This window comes from Perissodus microlepis, chromosome 5 (assembly GCF_051167445.1).
Source record: "Perissodus microlepis isolate ML-2025 ecotype Zambia chromosome 5, ASM5116744v1, whole genome shotgun sequence".
NCBI classification, from domain to species: domain Eukaryota; kingdom Metazoa; phylum Chordata; class Actinopteri; order Cichliformes; family Cichlidae; genus Perissodus; species Perissodus microlepis.
Window position 1 is genome coordinate 9,341,108 of NC_140465.1, and position 24,533 is coordinate 9,365,640.

Below are 24,533 nucleotides of genomic sequence, written 5' to 3' on the forward strand. Positions count from 1 at the left end.
AATGCACTGAGCTGCCATGTGATTGGCTCATTTTCATTAGCAAACATGTAGCTGATGAAGTAGCCACTGTTCTTGAATTAAGTCAGTTATTCAATTAGTCAACTGACAGTGGATTTGTTATTATTTTTGATAAGTGTTTGGAACACTTCAGACTCATGAATCTCAGAATTTGATTTTACAAGCTAAACAGTCATTTAATCCACAGTGAAACTAACCATTAGTTGCACTTGGTTACCAAATAGTTCCAAATGAGCTCCTCCTCAAACAGCAACAGCATTTTTCATTAATGCATGATTAACAATAATTAAACAACAATAAAACAGTCACAGGACACTTTGTTCTGCATTCAGCACTTTTGCTTTTAATTCATGTATATTTTCGTTGAAGGACTTTGCTGATGATAGAGCTAATTAATTAATTAAGTAAAGGGTGTGAATAGTTTCTCCACCACAGGTTTCTGAGTGCTAACACGCCGGCCTAGCATTACAGAACCAGTCATGGATGCAGACTTCCGGTTGTGTTGGGCTCGTACTTGGGGATTGTTTTTTAACCCTCTCAAGGCAGGCGTTGCAGATTTGCAAAAGTTAAAAGCTAACAACCTGATTACCCCACATACATATTTTATGAGTTTTTTTTACTTAGAAGTACCACTGCAGGTATTCTTTTGTGCATTAGCAACAAAAACTTAATTTGAGCCGGAGAGGGTTAACAAAATGACCTCACAGCAACAAAAAGGTTCAGTTGCTGTGATTCCAGTGCAGAAAGAATACGACTTATACTTGGGATCCTTGGATAAACTTTGCAGCAACACACTTGTACTGCAGTAAGATTCTCGGATGTACTTAAATATTTACACACAAAGCTCTGCTTAGTTGTCACAGTGAGTAGGCTCCTAATCAGCAGGAAAAACAAAACAACCGATGAATGACTTCTGTGGCTCTGAAGGGACTTACAAAGTTAACGTGGTTTGGGCTTGAGACTTAAATTATTTAACAGAAAGTCTGTATTACACCTAACTAGGTGATGCTTGGTGGAAGGAATATAACATGTGTTGTGGAAGTTTTCCATTTAAATAAAGCCTGCAGACGAGCGGTGAGCGGTAGCTAACATTCTTTAATCAAAAAACAAAGAACAGAAAACCAAGCTTGTGGAGAGCCTTCATGACCGCGGGGCAGACGGGCAGCAGAGTCTCACTGAGCCTAGCATGGCTCTCAGTTAAATACCTTCTCCAGGAACAAAAGGCAGTGCACAGCTGTTTCACACCTTAAGGTTCACACTCCCTTGCTACCTCCCAGAGTCCTCAAAGAGACAAAAGTTTCTTCCTGTGGAGTTGTCTGCTTCCCCCAACTTCCTTACTACACCCCCACCATTTGTCTTAATGTATGAGTGTGAGACTTGTTAAAATCCAGTGGCACCAAGGCATTATACAATAAAATAATGTGATTAATACATAAGTAAAAGAAATTCCTATACACATGACTTAGGACTGAAATGCATTTTGAGAACCCAAGGTGTTTGGAGCTGAATAAAAACATTTTCTAACATTTGTAAAAGTTGAAATTACTGTCCGAACACACTCCCAATGATAAGCACGAACAGTATAATATAATATAATCTCTTGAATGAATCATGGGATACTGTTTGGGTTGTTTGTTGCTAACAGCTGTAAAAGAACATGGAACTTGTGCTGCTACTGATGCTCAGCAGCTCTGCACAGGCCAGCGTCTCTGTGTGATTACATGCTAGAGTGCAGTGGGAAATCCGAGCTGCATCCTCAAGCCGAACAGCTGTTCCAATCAAGTGGATGTAATTCTTCACCTCAGCCACAGGTTAAGTGCCTTCCCCGGGACTCTGGCTACATCTCTAAATGGTACGGGACGATTCCTTTGCAGCCAAGTCAGTCTCTGGTGTCCTTCAGGGTACAATCAAGCTTACATTCCCATCTGCCCCTCCATTTCCCCCTGTCAGCATCACTTGAGGAACACCAGAGCTTACAATGAATAATGCATGTATAGCACCATCATTAGTGTGAATAAATAATTGATCACAATACATGTGGAACATAGTTTATCTTGTAGATACAACAATAACATTAATTTTACTACCACTTCAGGTCTTATGTGTAGACTACTTACACTATGTAAAGGGCATCATTTGTGCATGTTTCATGGTGAAGACTACCCAAAGAAAAAAACCTCTGTACAATCCAGTCATGTCTCTGAATCTTTAACGGGGCTTAAAGGTGAGTGCTTGTGCCTATAATTGACTGGTGGTCATTTATATATATTTTAATATTGGATTTCTGTTTTATATTTGCAGAGCCTCCTATTAATGTCCACTAATCCACTGCTTCCCATCATGATTTAGAATTTAATATCTCAACAATGTTTGTTTTTTTTGTCTGTTTGTTTGTTTGTTTGTTTGTTTGTTTGTTTGTTTTTTGGGGGGGGGGTTGCCATTAAGATATTAATCCGCAAAGTTGAATATACAGCCAAACTAATGATTGTCACATCAGCCTCTTATTACTTTATATCTAATGCAAATAAGTAGGTGTCAGCAGCAGGTGGTTCAGGCCTATCCAGCAGCTGCTCCATCAGAGGGGCATCAGGGAGGTTGGAGGCTGGGTCAGTATCTCAGTTGGAGATGTTCCCTGAGCTATTAGTGCACAGGTTTTGTGGTGTAGTGCCGTACATCACCCTACTGGGGGAGATTGCTGCTGTTGGGGAGTGATACTAGCAGTGGGTGGTAGTGTCAAAGAAACAAACGAATGACTGTCAGGTCAGGAACAAAAATTTCCTGGCAAAATGTTGTATTACAACAAGGCACATAAGTGCATCTTTAGATGCAAGTCACCAACGTATGTACACCCCTTGGTGACTATTTCTCTTCAAATTAGAGATGACTTTGTAAACAGAGAGGCTCTTCCTCTGTGGGTTGACAGTGCCTGCTGCCTGGCCTGATCCAGCTCCATTAAAGAGGCCAACAGGCTATTAACCCCTGCGTCAATACCGCACAGGTTCAGCCTCGCCTACAAACCCATTTCAGCAGCGCTCATAAACACTGGCCTTATTATAGTATCTCCGGGCCAAAGCAGGCTGCCCCGCATGACCCCCATAACAAAAGAGTCTTAAAGCCAGCATTAGCTTGGGTGGGCCAAGGGCACAAACACACATGAACTGGTGATGTGAGGAAATGTAAACTAATGAACTGTTGCTGCATGTTACATTGGAAAGTTTCTTTCCTCAAGGGAGGGCAAAAAAAAAAAAGTCTTTCATTTGAGAATAAAAGTAGTTATGGGCTAGTGCAGGGGTGGCCAACCCGCGGCTCTCGAGCCGCATGCGGCTCTTTGCCTGGTTTCATGCGGCTCTTACGTTTATATCAAAGTTTGTGTTTGTGTTTTTTTTATGTTGTTGTTTTAAAATGTGCGCGTTCGCTTCGCTTGAGTTCAATACGGCATTTTCGTCAAATGCGCATGTGTGTGAGATGAAAATACCGCAAAGTTTCCCAGTAGGAGCAAGTTCGCCCTTAAAATGGCAGGAAAAAAATGCACAGCAAAAAGAAAATATGAAGATGAACACAGGACGTTTTTAACAGAGTGGGAGAGTTTATATTTTTTTGTTGAACGCAATGGCAAGCCATTCTGCCTTATATGTCAGACGTCATTAGCGCATTTCAAAGCTTCAAATCTTCAGCGCCACTTCAGCTCACTCCATGCTAACATCGACCAGGAATTTCCAAAAGGGACTGAACTTCGCAAGCACGAGTTGGCCACTTTGAAAAGTCAGGCAGAAAAGCAGATACAGTTTTTCCAAAAATTTACGAAGCGGTCAGAGACCATAACGCTCGCATCCTATCAGCTGGCTTGGAACATTGCACGGGCTAAAAAACCATACAATGAAGGGGAGTTCGTTAAAAAATGCCTCAGTGACGTTGTTGAAATCTTGTCTCCTGAAAACGACAAATTAAAACGCATGGTATCAGACGTCCAACTGTCCCGCCACACTGTTGAACACAGAATATCGGACATTAACACGGCTATTGAATCACAGTTGCACTCTGACCTTCAAGCATGTGAGTATTTTAGTGTCGCATTGGATGAGAGTTGTGATATACAAGACAAGCCTCAGTTGGCAATATTTGCACGGTCTGTGTCAAACGATTGTGTGATCAAAGAAGAACTCCTGGATATTGTGCCATTAAAAGACAGAACCCGTGGCATAGATGTGAAAGAAACCATGATGGCTGCATTAGAAAAAGCAAATCTGCCCATAACGAAATTAACTGCAATAGCCACGGATGGAGCACCAGCCATGATGGGATCTGTGAACGGGCTTGTGGGGCTGTGCAAAGCTGACCAAACTATTCCTGACTTTTGGAATTTCCACTGCATCATCCACATGGAGCAACTCGTGTCTAAATCATTGAATTTAGATAACGTCATGAAGCCTGTGATGGAAATCGTCAACTATATCCGCACACATGCGCTTAACCACAGGCAATTCAAGAATCTCATCGCTGAGCTGGACCAAGGGCTTCCAGGTGACCTGCCGCTGCACTGCACTGTGAGGTGGCTGTCAAAAGGCCAGGTCCTCTCTCGCTTCTTTGAGCTTTTGGATGCCGTGAAACTGTTTATGGAAAAGAAGGACAAGGACTATCCCGAGCTCTCGGACCTCAAGTGGATTATGGATCTGGCCTTTTTGGTCGACATGCTGTGTCACTTGGACAGACTGAACCTGACCCTGCAGGGTAAGTTAAAAATGCTGCCTGACCTGGTGCAAAGTGTGTTTGCGTTTGTCAACAAACTGAAGCTGTTCAAGACACATATTCAAAAGGGATATTTAACGCATTTTCCCACTCTGCTAAAAGCCAGCGGGCAAGTCGCCAGCGCTGCCCTGAGTAGGCAAAGAGCCAGATATGCAACACTGATTGAAAACTTGCATGAAAGCTTCGTGACCCGGTTCCATGATCTACAATTGAAAAGGCCACAGATTACTTTCCTCGTCGACCCATTTAATGCAGAGACCGGCTGTTTGAAAGTCCCGCTAGTCACAGATGAAGCTGCGGCTGAGTTGGAGATGATCGATCTTTGTGAAGAGGACCAATTGAAACCTGCTTTAAGGGAAGGGACCATTGAGTTCTGGAAAAGTGTGCCAATGGAAAAATACCCCAATGTCAAACGGGCTGCGCTTAAGATACTGTCAATGTTTGGGTCAACATACGTCTGCGAGTCTGTGTTTTCTACCCTAAAACATGTGAAATCAAAGCATCGATCTGTTCTGACTGACACTCATGTGAAAGAATTGCTTCAACGGAATACAAGCCAGATTTAAAGAGGATTGTTCAAGGCAAGGAATGCCAGAAGTCCCACTAAACAACATGCATTGTAAAAGTAAATGCTATTGTAGATTATTATATTTTTGTTTGTGGACTTGGTTGAACTGAGAGTTTGTGTGTGTGAGACAGTGCACACAATGTTCATTGTTGAAAATGACTGGCCTGTGGTTTTAGTACTGTAGGAGTCCATTTCTGTCATTATCATGTTGGTGTGTGACATTTACAATAAATCTGGCTGAGCAGAGATGTGTGTATTTTTTTTGTGTGTGTGTGTGTGTGTGTGTGTGTGTGTGTGTGTGTGTGTGTGTGTGTGTGAGAGAGAGAGAGGGAGGAAAGGATGGGTGATGTTCATGTGTGCCCATGCGTATGATGTGGCTCTTTGCAGTAACACAGTAAAAAAAAAAGTGGCTCTTGGTCTCTGACTGGTTGGCCACCCCTGGGCTAGTGGGTTTGTGCATCCTAATGGATGATTAAGTGCGGCGACTGCATCACACTGTGCCACATCAGTTCATTCAAATCACATTTTTATGTCCCTCCTGGGAGGGAGTTTTATTCATAAGCTCAAAGCTTAATCAACATTATGCAAGGAGGCGTTGAAAAGGAAAAAATTGATTAACTGACTTTTACTATTGCATTTGTCTCACAGCATGAATACAGTCGGATTATGAATGGGACTTTGAATTCATTTGGCTGCAAAGTAACGTCAAAGTTAGAAATTTCACATCCTTCTTATTCATGTGGCTATAGGGGTCTTACCTTAATAAAGAATTTCATAGGCTTCAAATTCTTGTAAGTAATGGGGGCTAGGGGACCTTTTATCAGCCTCTAACCATCGTTAAAACTGAGCCCCTCTACAAGCGTAAACAAGCGCAGACTTTTTAGACAGGAGGCTTATCATAAAAGTGCAAGAGGAACACCCAGCTGAGAGGCACTATGAGATCAGTCAAATCCTATCTTGGAATCTGACAAAACTACCCACAGCTACATAACAGTGAAGCATTCAAGAGCATTCGTGCACGCGCGCAAAACTTGTTTTCAATTTATTATGTAATCTCACCCTGGGGTGAAAGAAGGATGACAAGAGTCAATGTAAGAAATTAATAACAGCCCCCTTTAATAAATGTCATGGAAGGAAACAGTGATGTCACTTCTCTGCTCTTCCCTCAGGCAGGTTCAGGGTGTTTACCCAACACCCTCAGGTGCAGCGACTGAGACGTCGCTAGGCAACCGCGCCATCACTGTTGTTGCTCTGCCTCTGGCACTCAAGTGGGAGCTTATGTGGACTTAACTCTGAAAGAGCAGCAGTGTTGAGGAGTGGAAGGGGGATTACAAGGAAAAATATTGGATTGGGCTGAGGCACAAGGGGCAAGGCCTTACCTGAATCACCACCGCCACCAGACAGAGGGACTGTCACGCCACACTGGTTCTGTACTTGTGGCCAAAAGCCTGCTTTTTTTTTTTTTCACGTCTGTGCTTTCTCGCAGCAGCGCCATGCTTTTATATTATTAACAGCAGACTGCATCTCCTTCTGATGCCAAATGTTATGCAAAACACCAAGTGAACGGCAGTCTGAACTGGAGGTCTGTATTGCGGGTGTAAACATATGAACACATGAACTCTAAACTCACCCAAATGTAACCAGGATTTTAAGTATTAAGAGGAACACAGAGCCTAGCAATGAGAAGAAATGAGCTATTGCCATCTAGTGGCTTCCAGATCAACTTTCATTAGAAAAAAAATGAAACTATGGTTCATAACCACTGATGGATCCAAATATTATTGTTCCCGTTTGGTCGGCGCAGATACGAAAGCTGCTCCTAATCAATGTAACATCAGGCTACTGTCCCAGTGGCAGAATGGCCTAATTACTTCCAGCCTATGGTTTATAGTGAATGTAGCAGCTGATGTGGCAGCTGTTGCCAGTGCACTGTGTGGGCTGATAATGGAGACGGACTCGAACAAGACAGCTCCACAAAGAAGCGGACAGACTGGTAGCAGACTGCGTGCATGATTTCATTTTTGGGTTAAGAGCTGAGTGTTTTGCTCCTGGGAGTTTTGCTTAATAGATGGCTGTATAGCCCCGTGGGGACACGCAGAGTGTGGTACATGTGGCTTTACAGATGTTAGAGGATTAAGTAGAATTATCTGTGAACAGGTAGAGTAAGAAGGAATTAAAGGCATTTAGCTCAAATATCACTACCAAACCCTGTGTATAGCCAGTTCCAATAATGCAATGCTGCCTCCTAGTGCCCTACAAAAAAAGTACATAAGAAAATGATGATTTATGACTCTCAGAAATCACTTTAAAGACGCAACCACATCAATTACTGTAAAATCATTATTTATTCAAACTTTTTAATAGAGAAAATGTGATTTTCTTACTGCTGTATGCATAAATTCTCAATTCTATACAAAACCATGTGTAAAACTAGGTGTACCATTTACAAATATACAGGAAGAAACTCCAGTTTTTGAAGTCATTGATACCAAAAACCTAAGGGGCTGTCCAGTAGCACACCAAAAATAAAAGCAGGTAAAGAAATGATTGGAGAACACTGTCAGTCACCATTAGAAGAGTAAAAATGCGTTGGTGGGCAACTACAAAAATAGAGTTTCAGGTAGATGTATGTTTGGTATAGCAATACAGGTTAAAAGCCTTCAGAAATCTACGTTTTAGAAATCAATACATATAGAACTAATTTTAAAAGTAATATTTGCAGATTCAAAACAAGAAAAAGAAAACAAAGAACACCCCTGGCCTTCACACACTGAAAGCTATACACTAATTTTTAACATGTCCTAAATGCACATTTTGTTTGGAATTTAAGCTACATGAAGCAAATGAGGTGTGACATGAAATTAAATAAATAACTAGACATTAATTTAACCATGAGTTTAGTAAATAAATACAGAGGAGGGAAAAAAATCAAGTAAAGTTGACAGATATTGAGTGAGCTACGGCTTCATTAGTAACACCGGGGCTTGATTGCTTAGGGATGGCTGTATGGCTTATACATAGGAAGGCAACTCAGTAGGTTACACAGTTTGGAGTTCAAACTAATTCTGCAGAAACCAACACATAAAAATCAATCATCAATAAAAGTTCTTGGTGGGTCTAATAAAACAAATGATTTCATTGCTTTCAAGCCTAATATGCATACAAACGTTTAGAAAATAAACTGTACTATGTTACAGTGCATAATTGTACAATATTTCATTTACTCATACAAAAAAAAAAACTTCTTCTTAAAACATATTCTTTTTTTTTGCACCATCATGACAAAAGATTAAATAAAAAGAGTTTCGGTCAGTGACTGCTCTGAAAGGAAATAGGCATTATATGAGGAGGGAGGTAGAGAGGCCATCCAATATGGCTACTATTGTATTTCAGGTAATCAGGTGTATCTGAAACCTTATAATGTGCCAGGTCGCCTTTTCTCCTCCTCTTCACATACAAGAGTCTCTTATGCTCCCTCTCTGTGGTGGGAGCTGTTGGTCTCTCCATACACTTCATTGTCCCCTGCCCGCCCCCTCCTCCTCCTCACCTCTCCTCTTTGACATCAAGCCTATTTGAGAAAGCCCTTGTAGAGGAAATGGGAGCGACTGGTAAATCTCTCATTCTCCAAACAGAAGAGCAGGTCCCTGAGATTGACGCGCGTGATGCGCTGCCGTGTGGGTCTGGAGCCTGATGAAGCAGGCCCACCAGACAGAGAGGGACCTGTTCCCGATCCCTGCAAGATAAGGGAGAGGGGCATAAGAAAGGGAGCGTGTGACATCTGTTACTGGTGGCAGCAGAGTTTAATGACTGAATGGGTTTGCACGTGTTCACATTTATCTGGATATTTTTTAAGCTTTTCTCAGTTAAATAATAATGTTAACCAATATAATATAAGCAGATTAAACCAAGGAGAGAAGTTTATTGCAAGATTGTGAAATTAACCAGAAGAAATAGACTTTTTTTTTTTTACTTTTTGACTGAAAAAAAGTGTATATGTGTACTGTAAGTCACTGACAATATTAGGCTACGTTCACACTGCAGGTCTTAATGCTCAATTCCGATTTTTTGATCAAATACGATTTTTTTTTGTCTCCGTGTTCACACTACAAATAAAATGTGACAGCAAACGTGCTCCAGTGTGAACCCTCAAAGCGGCCCGCATGCGCAAAAGAAGACACAACGCGCTCTGTTTAGACCCAGAGCAAACAATATTGTTTGACTGATGGGCCTTAATATAAAGACTTCGGACTTTACGTTTCCCAATTTTTGCTTTAAGTTATTTTGTTATTTACATAATAATGTAAATAACCTAATAATTATCCTTATTGCTGTTTTAGAGGAGTGGTGCTTCAAAGGAAAGTTGCAGATTTCTGTCAGAATCTGCAGATTATACAGTACAAATAAAATGTTCACATTGTCTTCCCAACAGTTTCACTGACATCTACACTGGATGGCCAGGAAGCGTTCGCAATGTCTTATCGGGCGCTTCTCCGGCGCTGATAATTGGCGTCTGTCTTGTGTCAGTGACGTAAAAGACGGATTTAATGCGACATGACCGTTCAAACAGCAGTCGCTTTCTAAAACATCAGATATGTGATCACTGTTTTTGTCCTTGTCACATGACCTGTAAATAGTGTCTCTGTATGTTTTTACTAACTTGTGTTTAACACCAACCTGCCAGAGGGTCTGCAGATGGAAATTAGCCCAAGGCTATAATCTGGCATATTTACATTTGTTAAAATGTTCATTAATATGTATTGCCCCAATTTCTAAAAATAAATAAATAAAAATAAAAATGTATCGGATTCAGTACCACATACGAAAGTGACCCAGATCGGATATGAAAATATCGGATTTGTGCCGTTCACACTGTCATACCATGATCGGATATGGGTCGCATAGGGTCAAAAAAAAAAAAAATCGGATTTGATGCGCTTTCGCCTGCAGTGTGAACGTAGCCTAAGAGAGATCAAAGTAAACAGACACAAAAAAAAGTAAAGAAATGATGATAGGATAAACCACTTTCTCAAGAACTGAGATGTTGCCGCTTAGTTAAAACTTTAGAACTTTTTCCCTCGATTAGATCAGGCTGGAAGGTTTTAGAGAAAAACCCTGTGTGCAGGAAGCATAAGAGCAACTCCAGCATTACTAGTCACAGTGTGAGAAACAACAGTGGCTGTTCCATTGTCTTAAATGAATTTATCTAGTGACCTGTTTACATGTGATCTATCAGTTGACATTGTGCATGAGTGTAATGCTCTGGCTGATTTAATGACAGGTCTTATTCTGTTACTTTCTCAGCACTGCTCAGATAACTGGTAGCAGGTTTTTGTCAGGCTAGAGTGGACTCTCAGTGACAGCCTGTCACCAAATTAACTTTGTCTGGCTCTAGCGATCTCCGGGGAGAAACAGTTATTGCCAATGTTAGCCATTTCTTTATAACAAATATATTATGCAGGAAAAAAAAAAATCAGGAGAAGCAAATCTTCTTAATGCTCCCAGTGGAATTTGAACACAAGGTAATACGCTATCCATCTGGCACCAGCTATGACATATCCAACCTTTCTACATAACGTCTGTGCCATTGAGTCGTGCGGTCCTCGGTTCTCTTTTTGTTCAAGCACCGTAGCAAATACTGCCCTCCACAAGGAAGTAAACCAAAGTTCTACATAAACTCAAGATGACACGGTCTGTTATTAAGGAGGCTGTCAGATAAACATCCACGATGACTTTCTGACAGGTATTTATACACACATTAATAAATTTATACACACATTTATACACACATAGTTTAATTTATAACTATTCATCACATTTACAAGTCTGCCCACTGGCCACTTCATTAAGTACACCTGTTCAACTACTTGCTAACACAACTATTAGATCAGCCAATCATGTGGCAGTAACTCAGTGCGTTTAGGAAAGTGGACATGGTCAAAATGACCTGCTCAGATTCAAACTGAGTATCAGAGTGGGGATGAAATGCGACTGAATTGACTTTGAACTCTGACAGACAGGCTGCTCTGAGTATTTCAGAAACTGATCTTCTGGAATTTTCCAATACAACCATCTCTGGGGTTTCTACCAGGCAGTCCTCTGGACAAAAATTGTTGCTGCCAGAGAAGAATAGCCACACTGCTTTGAGCTTATAGGAAGGCAACGGTAACTTAAATAAGTACAATCAAGGTATGTAGACAATCATCTCTGAAAGCACAATATACTGAACCTCGACCTAGATGGGCTGCAGCAGCGGAAGAGCACACGGGTGCCACGCCTGTTAGTTAAGAACAGGAAACTGAGGCTACAGTTCACCCAGCCTCACCAAAACTGGACAACAAAAAATTGAAAAGATATCATTCAAATAGTAGGGTCGGAATTTGGTACGAACAACAGGAAAGCATGGATCCATCCAGCTTTCTAGCAACAATTCAGACTGCTGGTGGTGAAATGGAGTGGGGATATTTTCTTGGAACACTTAGGGCCCCAACTGACCATCATTTAAACACCACGTCCTCCCCTTTACAATCACTGTATACTAGGGTCGTGACTGGCGATGGCTCTCTTATCAATCAAGGATCTAATTTCCCAACTCATGCCATAAATTAATGTCATTTTTAATATCATTATTCTGAGATTGATAATAAATTAAATCTACCAAGCCACAGTTTGATCTTGCACCTCCAGATATAACCAACGCATGTGCACAGATGCACGCACACACGTCTGGACTTCTGCACACTTTGAAATGAACATAGACACTGGTCTCTTTCCCCCCACACCGGGCATGTTGTCAGGTTGAACGGGAAGATACAGTAGAACTGTACATGTGATTGAACGTGAACTTCACATCCCGGATGTGCTCACAAACCTGCACTAACTATGTGATGCTATCCTGTCATTATGGCCCAAAACCTTTGAGAAATGTTTTCAGCACCTTGCTAAATCTGTGCAAATGAAAAAGACAAACGAGGGTCCAGCCCAGTACGAGCAATGTGTAACTCAAAAAAAGTGTCCTGTGTGTATATATAACAGAACAAGAAAATTAAAGTACAGGTAGGATTTAGGATTTCTTGTTTTATGTCACCTCGGCTGAAGCAGAAGAGGACGGTGATTCCAGATTCCTCTTCTTCTTCCTGGGGCCAATGGCTGCCAGAGCTGTCAGGTTGGCCTCCCTTTGTCTCATTTGAGCCAACTCCTGCTGTTGCATCTATACAACACAAACACACGTAAATTCATCATACACTACATAAATATAGGGAAACAAACTTTGTGAACAGTCGTCTTTTTATTGTACCTCTTTTGCCTTCTGCTTGAGACGCAGCTGTTCTGGATCCTCTTGCCGAGCTCGAGACTGCAGAAACACAAGAAAGATGCAACAAATTAAACAAAGAAAAAAAAACTGAGATCCATTCAACATCAATGTAAGCCTGTAGACAAAATATACTGATATCTGTCAGCGATGCTGTACCTTAGCTGCCTTCAGGAGGATCTCTCTCTCCTGCTCCTCTTTTCGTTGTTTCTCTAACTGGTCCAACTGCTCGAAGAATTTCAGCTGAGTACGAACATCGCTGCTCTGCTCATAGTTGTTATCCTCCTGCCAAGTGAAAGAGGTGTTAAGATTTGATATTAAATAGGCTGTGTTCAAACTCATTTACTGCAAGACATACCTATCATTTGGACATTAAAACCAAATGGAAAAACATTTTGCGGCTACAAACCTTGAAAGTGATGTTTTTCTGCTGGGCTACTTGGGAGAGTTTTTCAAGTAGGTTCTGAAGATGCTGTTGAGCAGCGTGCGAGACGTAGTTCACCACCTCAGGACCGAGTTCTGTTACACCATACCTCCTACCTGGAGCAGAAAAACCACAACAGTGTTATGAGGCTCATAAAACAACAAATGTCGTATTGGATTTTGCAGGCATCTGAGTGCTAAACCACGTGACTTTATCTTGTCTTCCATTTTGGACGTTGATAGTTACAGTGTAGGATAAAGTGAATAAGGCCGCAGTCTAGGGATGGGTACCGGTATCCGGTGCCATGATGGCACCGGTTCTGACATAAACGGTAGTAACCAGACTGAAAAGCAGCGCACATTTCGGTGCTTTATTTCTGTGCTTTTTTTTTCCTGAGCTGTCATACACTTTGAATTCTAGCCAATCATTTTACGTTTCCGAGGATAGTAGGCGGGTCCAGGTACGTACGTTCTTTTAGAGCAGAGCTACAGATTAAAAATGCCCAAGGCAAGCGGTCAAAAGTCTGGCTGTACTTCACAGCAAAATATGCAAACTCAGCAGCCTGCAACAAGTGCTTTAAGCTGATACTGTGATACTGTCAAAGGAGGTAACACCTCAAATCCGATGAAACACCTGGCGACACATAGCATTTTTTTTTAAAGCCGAAAAATGCGCCGTATTTGATAGCGTGCTGCGAGACCTCACACCGAGCACATCTACTGCACCCGAAGAGGAGAGTCCTGGCCCCCAGCCCTGCCAGTGTAGCAGAAATGATGACGGATGATGATGGCAGCAGCAGCCGTTCTTCTCTGCGTGAGTAGCTTAATGTTGTTCGTGTGTAATTTACGCTGAGTAGGCTAACCACGTTATTAAATTAATGCATGTAAGGTGAACTAGCAAACAAAGTCGTAGTTACATGCAGCTGTCTTCTTGTTTGGTGGCAGATACTCCCTTCACCCTGGCCAAAAAGGCTAAAATGACCAAAGAAAAAGTGGAAAACAGTTAAACATGAGAGGTTTTTGGACAAAGTTTGTGTTTTTTCCATTGTTTAAGCACTGCTTCCAGCCAAGAGTGATACCATATATGCCCTATAGCTGCAGAAAAGGCTAACATTGTTATCTTTTTACAAAAAAAACAGCTGAACATGAGAGGTTTTTGGACCAATTTTGTGTTCTCCATTCTTTAAGCACCGGTTTGAGCACCGTTTAAGCACCGGCACCGTTTCAAAAGTACCGGTTTGGCACCGATATCGGATAAAACCTAAACGATACCCATCCCTACCGCAGTCACACCCACAGTGGTGGGCGACCATCTGGTAGCCATCCATCGTGAGGGAAAAAGACAGGATGAAAGTTGTTGCTCGAGGTTGATTGTACCTGGGAAATCTAGTGCTAAAGCCCCAGTCACACAGCCCTAGAGACCATTCAATGACTCCTGACAATGATTCGCTCAACAGAAAGCGCTTTGAGTGTTCTGGTAGAATAGAAAAGCTCTATATAAGAACCAGACCATTCACCATTTACCTCACAAGATGGCAAAAACCTTGCAGTTACTTTGGTCACTAGCAAACTTCCACGCAACACTTTCCAGCTACTTTCCGAGCTACAGTATAACTGTGGAAAGTAACTGGAAATGTTGGCTCCAACACAAAGGCACAACCTTTTACTTTGAAGGAGAACATTGTCTAGTCTGCTTGACTAGTACTTAGAAAGTATTTGCAGACAAGTCGGCAAACTTCAGGCGTTTTTGGTGTTCTCGTAGCTTATCATAAGAAAGATTTTAGTGCAGCACCCTGTTTGTGACCATTGTCAACCTTCCAGGAAATACTTGCAAACCACTCAGGGAATACACATTTTTCGTTTGCAAATGGCACTTGTATTACATCCAATGTGGTGGACAGCTCAAAGAATGTCAGCATCACTTGAGAAACCTGTAGTGTCTCACCGATCTCAAGCATTTTCCTCTGCAGTACGGCACAGGAGAGAAACGCTTCGTCCTTACAGGAATGCGTCACCGCTCCCACTGTAATGGAATTGGTGGCGAGGATATTGGCGCTCTCTTCTGACAGGTTCACTCCGGCCATGGAGGCTACGTCATTGATGTCATCATCATCTCTGTCAGTAAACATCAAGTAAAAAAATTCATCAAGAAATTCATTCATGAAATATGGCGCACAATACTAAGACTTCAAAACTATCAATTCAATTTTTAACCCTGTTTAGAGCCAGCTAGAGTTTTTGAAGCAATGAAAAGATGCATTGACATTTAAGCCTTTAATTATTACTTAACTACAGTTGCTGGTTTTCATCTTTCAAGTAAACCTTTTGTTGATAACAAACAAAACTAGAAGGACTGATTTAAATGTCACTTACTTGAAAGTACCACCCGCCTCTTTGAGCTTGTTTTTTTGAGCTGGGGTCAAGGCTGCAACAAGGACTTGTTTAGAACCAGGCGGCCCCTCTGGCCTCAGGGGAACTAGCAGGGACAAAACAGATTAAGTACATTGACTCGCAAAAAACAAATACTGCGAATCACCCAATAAAAGGTGCACATGCACAAACACACACATTCAGAAGTGTTGTTAGACTGACATCCTCACCTGGTTGTAGCTCCTTAAGGTGGACCTGCTGCTGTCCCAGCACGATGTGACTAGGGGCCTGATTCCTGAGAGTCATCACGGGGGTTGTCGGTAAGGTTACCTGAGGTCTCAGAAGTGCTCTTTGCTGCTGAGGCTGGAGAACCTGAAAAGGTAAAAGTTGAAAAGTATTATATTGTACGCTGTATTGTTATTAAGTAAATATTGAAACTCCTTCAGAACTTCTTGCCATCTCATTTTTACTTCACATATCTGTTAGATAAAGCCTAATGTAGCAGCGGTGGATGACTGGACTTCTTTAAGACATTTCTTGAAGACGTTTAACCTCTCATCTGAGAAGTTTCTTTAGTTTCATGAGAGGAAAAACGTCTTCCAGAAATGTCTTAAAAAAGTCCAGTTGCTTTTCTTTCCAAGCTTCTTAGATTACCATGACCTGGATGACTGAGAACCTTCACAGACATATTGAACATTTTGTAGTGTAGAAGTTCTGAAACAGTTCTAGATGAGACTTCTACATTACTCTGCTGCTAGTCTGAGTAAACTATGCAGAATTCTCTCAGATTTAATGGGTGGCTTCTCCCACCTTTCTGCCCAGTTCATTCATTGGTGCACTACAACATCAATAACCAAATAGCCATTAAATATGATGTGTGCAAGTCAGCAGTGACTAGATGCTTGGAGACTTTTTTAGCCTTTATCTTCACCATGCTTGGCAATGCGTTGGTCCTTTATTCCTTAAACAACTGTTTTCTTTTAGTGAACACAGTGATACTAAACAGCTAAATGAGGTCTTCTCCCCATTTAAATAGGTGGAATGCCAGATTTTAAGATCGTCTGCTAATTAGCACCTCATCTAATAAGTATCAATATTACTTCAAAGACTTTTTAGAGCAGAATAAGCAAGAATTCAGAAGTCAAGAAAACATAATTTCTGTGTGTAGAGGTTTCAGTTTCAATGCTCTACAGAAAGAACACAGCATTTATTCAGCGAGGTGTAACGTCAATAAAACATCTTGTAACATGAGCTACCTGAGTCAACATCTAAATGAATTTTACTCACCAGTGAGGGCATTTGTCCTGGTTTGTTAATGCCTGGCTGGAGCAGGGGCCTACTGACTGGTGTAGGAAGGCGAGGGGCTGGGCTACCGAGGACCACTGTAGTGGGAGTGGTAGAGGTGGAGGAGACTGAACCTGAGGCTGGCTGGGCGAGCTGACTCTGCTGGATGAAAGCTGCTGAGTCTGGGGTGAGCTGCCTCAAAGCTGGGAGGCTTCTCTAAAAAATGAAGACAGTTGGACAAATATTACCCTTACAATACAATACAATGTACAAACTTAAAGGAAATGCACACACAAAGCCTCGCATTTTAATGGTCACTGTAAAAGATGCAATAATTATACTTACCTTGAGGAAAGGCACAAGATAAGGTTGGGGTGAGGAGTTGAGCTCTTTGTACAATCTGCTGGTGAACTCTTCAGCTTCCAGTTTGCCCTCCTAATAAAACACAAAATAACATAATGACAGCTGAATGTGGGTGACTGTACCGTCTGTGCGTCCAATCTAAAACACAATCCAGGAGTTTTTACACAAAAAATACATTCAGAATCACTTCCAAAAGGTCTCTCTGTCTCTTTTTTGAGTTGTATACATAAATGGTAATGAATGCACCCACATCAAACCCATCCTATCCCCTCCTGCCTGCCTGCTTCTCTTTGAAAATGAATTTCATACTAGTGGGTGTTTCTCTCTATTTAAAAAGCTTATTATGCATTTTGTAATGATATCAGTGTGGAGAGAGCCTCAGGTTTACTCACTAGCAGATCCTTGACCAGCTCCCTAACAGTGGCTGCAGTTTCTGTGGATTGCTTTCCACTGGATGCCAGCTTGATCAGTGTGGAGAGGAAGTTCTTGCATTTTTTCACATTCTCAATTGTCTCCTGCCAAAAAGGAAACACAGAAAAACCCAATTTTAAAAAATAACCATTCTGTTATACACCACAGTAACTTTTCTTTTTTTTTTTTTAAATACACTACAATAATGTGCAAGTCGTCTTTTCTTTAGTCCTCATTTCTTTACATTTTGCCAGGAAAATGTGTGCTGTGATTTATTCAAATGTGGAAATTCAATATTTGGAATGACCGCCTTTTATTCTTCAACACAGCCTGAACTCTAAGGTAAGCTTTCTTGTCAGTTCTTAAGTAGTCTTCAGGAATAGTTCTCCGCCTTTTTGAAGGACATTCTTAGCTCTTCTTTGAATGTTGGCTTTTTGTTCTGTTCTGTAGAGATGATTTTTGACTTTTTTCCAAAAGTGGATTTGTGAGGTCATTAATGTTGGACAAGAAGTCCTGGCTCACAGTCTCTGTTCTAATTCATCCCAAAGGTGTTCTGTTAGGTTGAGGTCAGGACTCTGTGCAGGGCAGTCAAGTTTGTCCACACCAAACTCACTCATCCATGTCTTTATGGACCTTGCTTTGTACACTGATGCGCAGTCATTTTGGAACTGTTCCCACAAAGTTGAGAGCATGGCTTAGTGCTACCACTTCTTCTTTTGTCCTCCACTTGTCCAGTTTCCAGACGTTTTTTTTAGGACACACTGCACAGTACGTCTGGTTTTCAAGTTCAGGTAAGCTGTAAGCTACCGTTCTGGGAATCACCTTGTTGCTGTTAAAGTACTATTTTATGCCTGTCAAACTTTTCTGATCTTTGACATTTTTGTTAGAGTCAACTAAAAAAAAACTGGGAAGAAATTGTGTGTTTCAGTGGCAGGCTGCTAGTAAAAACAATGCCCAAATATACAATTTAAAATCAGTTCTTTGTCAGGTTGTGTGTTATGTATAGACAAAACACTGCTTCATCCATTGAGTTAGGTGCTTTTTAAAAATCCTTGAATGGTTTATAAATCAGTGTTAAGTGGCTTAAAAAAGGAAGAAGAAAACATATTCCTCTTAAAATGATTAAGTCCAAGGACTGGAATGAGTGAAAAGCCGACAATGTCCAAAGAAAAACTTTGAAAGACCCTCAGAAAGCCTCATGAACTATTGCTGAAGACCACTTGAAAAATGACAAGAAAATCTGGCTCCTTGTAAGCAAAAGATAAAAAAATGAGGGATGACTCAAGACCTTTGTAGTAATTATGTGTCTAATAGAGTAAATGCATCACATGAAGTATTATAAACTCTAAAATACACAGCAAAGCACAGTCATCCAACTCCATTTGATCTATTGCAATTGACACAACTCACTTTACTGAATGCTACTGAGGTAACTGTGGTCCCAGCTGTTTGGCTCACTGTCCTAGAGGTCATTCCGGGTATTGCTGCCCCAACTGAGCTCTGAAAAAGGATATATAAATAAACATAAAGTTATGTCATTTGGATTGCTGAACTGTTTCAAAGACAGCTATTTGCATCATTAGAGAACAGTATGAGATTTAAAGCCATTTCACAGTTGCTCAAGTACATCATTCAATCTTCAGGTTTATATAAGGAAACAGGTGCACTTCTCTTGCAGCGTCTCAGCTGGGCGCTCTACCTTAAAAAAATAATTTCAGTTTGCTGCTTCACCAAGATATTACTGAAAGTCTGGACACCAATAACCATTGTTCTTCTTTTGTCGTTCATTACTAGTTTATAATTTGCAGAGATATTTCTGTGTGTGTTAACACATAACTTGCCCAGGTCGAACAAGGTCCACAAGAGCCAGATTTCCCAATGCCATGCATGACTAACTCAGTGTGATAACTGGTTATAACAGGTGAGCAACCTCACTGTACATCATCCCACATAGATGGAAGCGAAACGAAAAAAGCTGAAGGTAAAATGACAGTAATCCTAGTACAGAAGTCATTTCTCTTAAACTTAATAAAGTGAGTAATAAGCGAATGTCACATTTGTAGATTCGTGTTTGTCAGTGAAGCAGCTGTAATCATTAAAATAAGAAAAAAAGACTTCACACTCTGACTCAAATGCACTTAAGAGAAATGACTTGATATTTTTCCCTCTCTTTTCTCTAATTAAGCTCAACGTGATCACTGAAAAATAGTCCTGCAGTAGCATTTGTATAACAGTCCATGAAAGTAAACATTAAGCCAAACTACTAGAATTGTGCTTTCTAACTGCTTTTACACCCAATATAATATTGACTTAACAGCAGTCATTCTGGCATAAAGTAGCAATTAAATAAACTAAATCTTGCATATAGACATCTGAAAGTAAAATCCATAACATATAAATTGTTCGCATTTTGTATAAACACAATAACTTCTAATTAAAAAGCAATTGGGGGGTTTAAAAGAATTCCCTATACACAACAAACAGAGGATTCTCAAAACACTTTAACTTAAGTAGGTTTCCATTGTATGGCCTATGTGCCTGAAAATATCATGCTCTGAATATTATTTTGTGTCTCTAGCTCACACGCTATTACAAAGAAAATACTGCAAAGGCAGTCACATCAGAAATCAAATATGTTTCGCTGCCAACCGACCTGAAGGATAGGTGGTCTGTGAAGAGTAGTGGTTGCAGTCAGTGATGCAGGAGCTGGACAGCCTGGTCGGATGATGGTGCTGGGAGTCACTTGTCTGCTGATGACAGTGTTTCCAGGAGCCTAAGAAGTGGCAAAAAGCAAAAGTTGACGAGCAACATCCAAGTCTATAAAAAGTTAAAATGCATGAATCTTGCAGCTTTACAAGGCTTAAGACCAATAATAAGATCCACAATGCTGCTCCCCATGTACTGCAAGTTATGCAATCTAATAGTCTGCTCAACAGGTGTTTTCATCAACTGTGTGCAGGTTGAACGTGACCTGAGTCACTAATATGAAGTGAACGATAATTGTTGTGAAAATGATGTTCTTACCTGGCCTGGAGGCACATTCGTTGGTGTAGTGGCCCGAGGTGCCAGGTCTCCCTGCGCCTGGGCTTGCATCTGGGCCAAAGCCTGCTGAGGAATCATCAGCAGCTGTCCACTCTCACTCCGTACAAGCACCATTCCTGACACCCGTCCAAAAAAGAGAAAAAAGAAAACAGAAAATAACATACTATAAACATCAACATAATAACAGTAACCAGCAAATAACAAATGAGCAAATTAGTGTGACTTAAAGACTTAAGTGTGCTTCTCTTAGTAAGTCTGAGGGCATGCAAGTACTATATATACTGTCCTGGGATAACAACATTCAGTTATTTTTGCAATCGTTCAGAAAGACAAAAAAGGAACTAAACTGGTGACTCAGTTAAGTGTGAAACAAATGCCTTATCAACTAACTCCACTCACCCGGTGGAAGCTGGATGTTATGGATACTGGGTTGTCCCGGTGTAGCCTGGGGTAGCCTTGGGGCCAGCATCTGAGGTGCCAGAGCTCGGATTCCGCCAGTAGCGGCAGCTGCCGCCGCAGAAGTCCGGGGAACGGTGACGGCGCCGGGAGTGACAGTAGGCTGCGGTGCCGACTCTGTTATTGTTGTGGGTGGCTCTGCCTTGATGATGTGCGTCCCCGCGCTGATGGCCACAGAACTGGAAGGCTGGCCGTTGTTTACAAGCGGAGTTTGCATGCCGATACCTGTCTGACTCGATGCACTGGCCGCCACAGAAGGGCTCGCGCTATTGTTCCCATTCAAAACTGCACCCGACCCAGCGGTTTGCATAGGCGTCCTGACGAGTGTCACAGTGGGTCCCGTTGCTTGGCTCACAGGCTGAGCTGAAGCCACAACGCTCTGAGAGTTCATGAGCGGGGTCTGAATTACACTGTTTGAAGAGGGGGGCATTGTGACACCGGCCAGCCCTTTTGACAACACTGGTCCACTGTTGACAGCTGTGACAGATATCGCAGCGCTGCTGCTGCTACCAGTGCCACTTGTCACTATCGTCCCCCTGAGAGTGGCAGCGTTTCCTGAATTGTGAGAGTTCATAGTTTGGCTCCCATTGAAAGTCTGCGCCGAGTATGAGCCCACTTTCCCCTGATGATTAGGGAGAAAAGTTATGCCGCTACTAACGACAAGTGTTTTGCCAGGGTCGTGTCCCGTGTTGGAGTCCGTGCTGGCCGTCGATGCGTCCATAGCTGAACCATGGGGAGCTCGTTATGTAGAGACCCCCCGCACTTCAACTTGTTTAACAAGGCGCACAAACAATCTTGAATGCGATGGGGCAAGACTATGTCACAGTTGCTGCTTTTCTCTGTCAGCTCCGGCGATCGCTTTCCGTTTACAGTAGGAGAGACAAAGAGAAAAACAACATTAGTAGTTTACAGCGTACCTGCTTTAGCAATCGTCTTGACCAAGTCCCAGCTGGGCATTAGCTCGAGCTACCCCCTTGTCCCGGAACTATAGCCATGTAATTACCGGCAGCCTCGTCCCTAACCCAGTGGTTGTTGTGACACAAGAACGACAGTTGTGAGTCTACAGAACGTGCAGGATGACAAACTACCGCTTTATTCACCCCTGTGAGTAACAAGAGCTCTTCCAGCGGGCCAGAGCCAACCGCCATCTTCACACTCTTGCGAGCTTGTGAAAAGTGAGGTACTTACCGACTGACGTGCGCTTGCGCACAACAGCTAAAAGTCTCCGAGCAGGGACTTCTGAGAGCTGTGATTGGCTGCTCCACGTGTAAAAGGCGGTACCAATGGCTTCAGCTGTCATTCCAGGGGCTGCTCGAGACGGAACAACATCGTATCGGAGATAATCTGTTTTCGTCAAATATTACACTGTCAGCGACGTGTTTACACTAACACGATAACTATTCGGCTGAAGAATTTCAATATGTGTCGTTTGGTAGAAGAATAATTGGGTTTGCGACAAGCTAACAAACCGAATTTAACAGGTTATTCGCGCTCGGTGCGCTGTGCAAGATGGCTGCAGTGTTATAGCCGAGTGAAGTTGCTGTTGTGATGAGGCGTTTGAGGGCGCCCCACCCTGCTTTAGAGAGGAAATGTACAGTGCAGTCAGCCAGTCATGGGATTTAGAACTTCTTTTTTTGTTTGTTTTTTTTAAGTGTACCGACTGCTATGAATGCCAGCGAAAGAGCAAAGTTTGTTTTGCTTTCATTTTTGTGTTGAAATAAAGATCCAGACGTGCAGGCGTTTATTTTATTCCTTTCAAAAAATTATTCAGCAACTTTGGCAGCAAACTCACAATGGCTCAAACAAGATAATTATTTCCAAGTTTCGTGGTTTTTTTGTTTGTTTGTTTTGTTGTTGTTTGTTTTTTAAGGATTTAAGTTGCTCCAAAATTTAAAAGGGAGAATAATTTATAAAAAATAATATTTTTCTTTTAATAATATTTTAATACAGTCTAAATGTTTTATTTTAAATTTTGTTCTGACCTCCAAAAGAAAATATATATATATATTTTTTAATTATTTGTAAGCAGCTGGAGTAATGTTATATAGTTTTATTTATATATTTTTCAGTTTGATAAATTACATGTCATATACAATCACCATTATTAGGAACACCTTGCTTGTTCTGGGTTGGACCCTGTTTTTACCTTCAGAGTTGTCCAAATTCTTTGTGGCACAGATTGAACATGGTGCTGGAAACATTCTTCAGGCTTTGGGCCCATATTGATGTAGCATCACATAGTCGCTGCAGATTTGCAGACTGTACATCCACACTGTGAAGCTCCCACTCCAGCACATCCCAGATGTCATGTATTGGGTTGGGATCTGGTGACTGTGGAGGCAACCTGAGTCCAATGAACCCATTGCAATGTTTAAGAAACTAGTTTGAGAGTATTTGAGCTTTAAGCAGTTTCTTATCCTGCTGGAACCATTAGAAGACTGTACCTTCAGTATGTGATCATAAGGGAATGGACATGGTAAATAATGATATTCAGGTAGTCTGTAGGATTAAAAACATGCTCAACTGGTACTAAGAGACCCAAAGTGTGTCAAAAAATATCCCCCACACCAGTACACCAGCAGAAACAACTACAAGGCTAGATGGATCCATGGTGCAGCAGAAACTGAGCCTCATCAGACCATGCAATGTTTTTTTTTTCCAGTTTTTCATTGTCCACCTGTAGTGTGTGTATTCTAGCCTCAGTTTTTTGTTCTTAGTTTACAGGAGTGGCATCCGGTGTGGTCATCTGCTGCTGTAGCCCATCCCCTTCGAGGTGTGTTGTGCATGCACTCTTCTGCATACTCTAATTGCAATGAGTGGTTATTTGAGTTTCTGTTGCCATCCCATCAGCTCAAAGCAGTCTGGCCATTCACCTCTGACCGCTAGGATCACCAAGGCGTTTTTTGGTTTCTTCCTTTTTGTTTTTTCTCAGACGACTGCCACCAACTGGATATTTTCTCTTTGCAGACCATTCCCTGTAAATCCTGGAGATAGTTGTGAGGCAAAATCCCAGATCAGGCCACACTCCAGCACCACCAACCATGCTACATTCAAAGCCACTTAAACATCAGTAGGTCATTTTGATCATTTTTACATGCCTAAATTCATTAGGGTGCAGCCATGAAATTAGTTGAACAGATGTACCTGTTGCCACGGGCGACCGTGGCTCAGGGGGTTGGGATGCGCATCTGTAACCGGAAGGTTGCCGGTTCGATCCCTGGGCTCTCTGTCCTGGTCGTTGTGTCCTTGGGCAAGACACTTTACCCTACCGCCTACTGGTGATGGCCAGAGGGGCCGATGGCGCGATATGGCAGCCTCGCTTCTGTCAGTCTGCCCCAGGGCAGCTGTGGCTACAACCGTAGCTTGCCTCCACCGGTGTGTGAATGTGAGAGTGAATGAATAGTGGCATTGTAAAGCGCTTTGGGTGCCTTGAAAAGCGCTATATAAAAATCCAATCCATTATTATTATTATTATTGAAGTGGCCAGGGAGTAAGCTGGTATATATTAGTATGTATATCAGGGGTGGGGAACTCCAGGCCTCA

The 24,533-nt window shown here is 41.8% G+C and overlaps 2 protein-coding genes across 4 annotated transcripts; one reads left to right on the forward strand and one right to left on the reverse strand.

Annotated features, from left to right (window-relative positions):
* Positions 1–4,313: 4,313 nt before the first annotated feature.
* On the forward strand, positions 4,314–6,622 carry LOC146386549 (general transcription factor II-I repeat domain-containing protein 2A-like). Its single transcript, XM_084927274.1, has 2 exons — positions 4,314–5,203; positions 6,502–6,622. The coding sequence occupies exons 1-2, from the start codon at positions 4,314–4,316 to the stop codon at positions 6,620–6,622; spliced, it is 1,011 nt and encodes a 336-aa protein (XP_084783400.1).
* A 1,036-nt stretch (positions 6,623–7,658) lies between these two features.
* taf4a (TAF4A RNA polymerase II, TATA box binding protein (TBP)-associated factor) lies at positions 7,659–22,270 on the reverse strand. 3 transcript variants are annotated; one of them, XM_084927691.1, is made up of 16 exons: positions 22,179–22,270; positions 20,934–21,848; positions 20,517–20,650; positions 20,146–20,265; positions 18,903–18,992; positions 17,474–17,596; positions 17,064–17,153; positions 16,722–16,934; positions 15,665–15,806; positions 15,438–15,540; positions 15,010–15,179; positions 13,051–13,181; positions 12,801–12,926; positions 12,627–12,683; positions 12,417–12,539; positions 7,659–9,065 (listed from the first exon to the last, which is right to left on the reverse strand). In XM_084927691.1, exons 2-16 carry the CDS (start codon positions 21,709–21,711, stop codon positions 8,901–8,903), a joined length of 2,565 nt encoding a protein of 854 aa, XP_084783817.1. In that variant the 5' UTR covers positions 21,712–21,848; positions 22,179–22,270; the 3' UTR covers positions 7,659–8,900. The 3 variants fall into 3 exon arrangements, with proteins under 3 accessions (XP_084783817.1, XP_084783816.1, XP_084783815.1); XM_084927690.1 differs by lacking the exon at positions 22,179–22,270 and adding an exon at positions 21,994–22,170; XM_084927689.1 differs by lacking the exon at positions 22,179–22,270 and having other exon boundaries at positions 20,934–22,170.
* Positions 22,271–24,533: the final 2,263 nt, after the last annotated feature.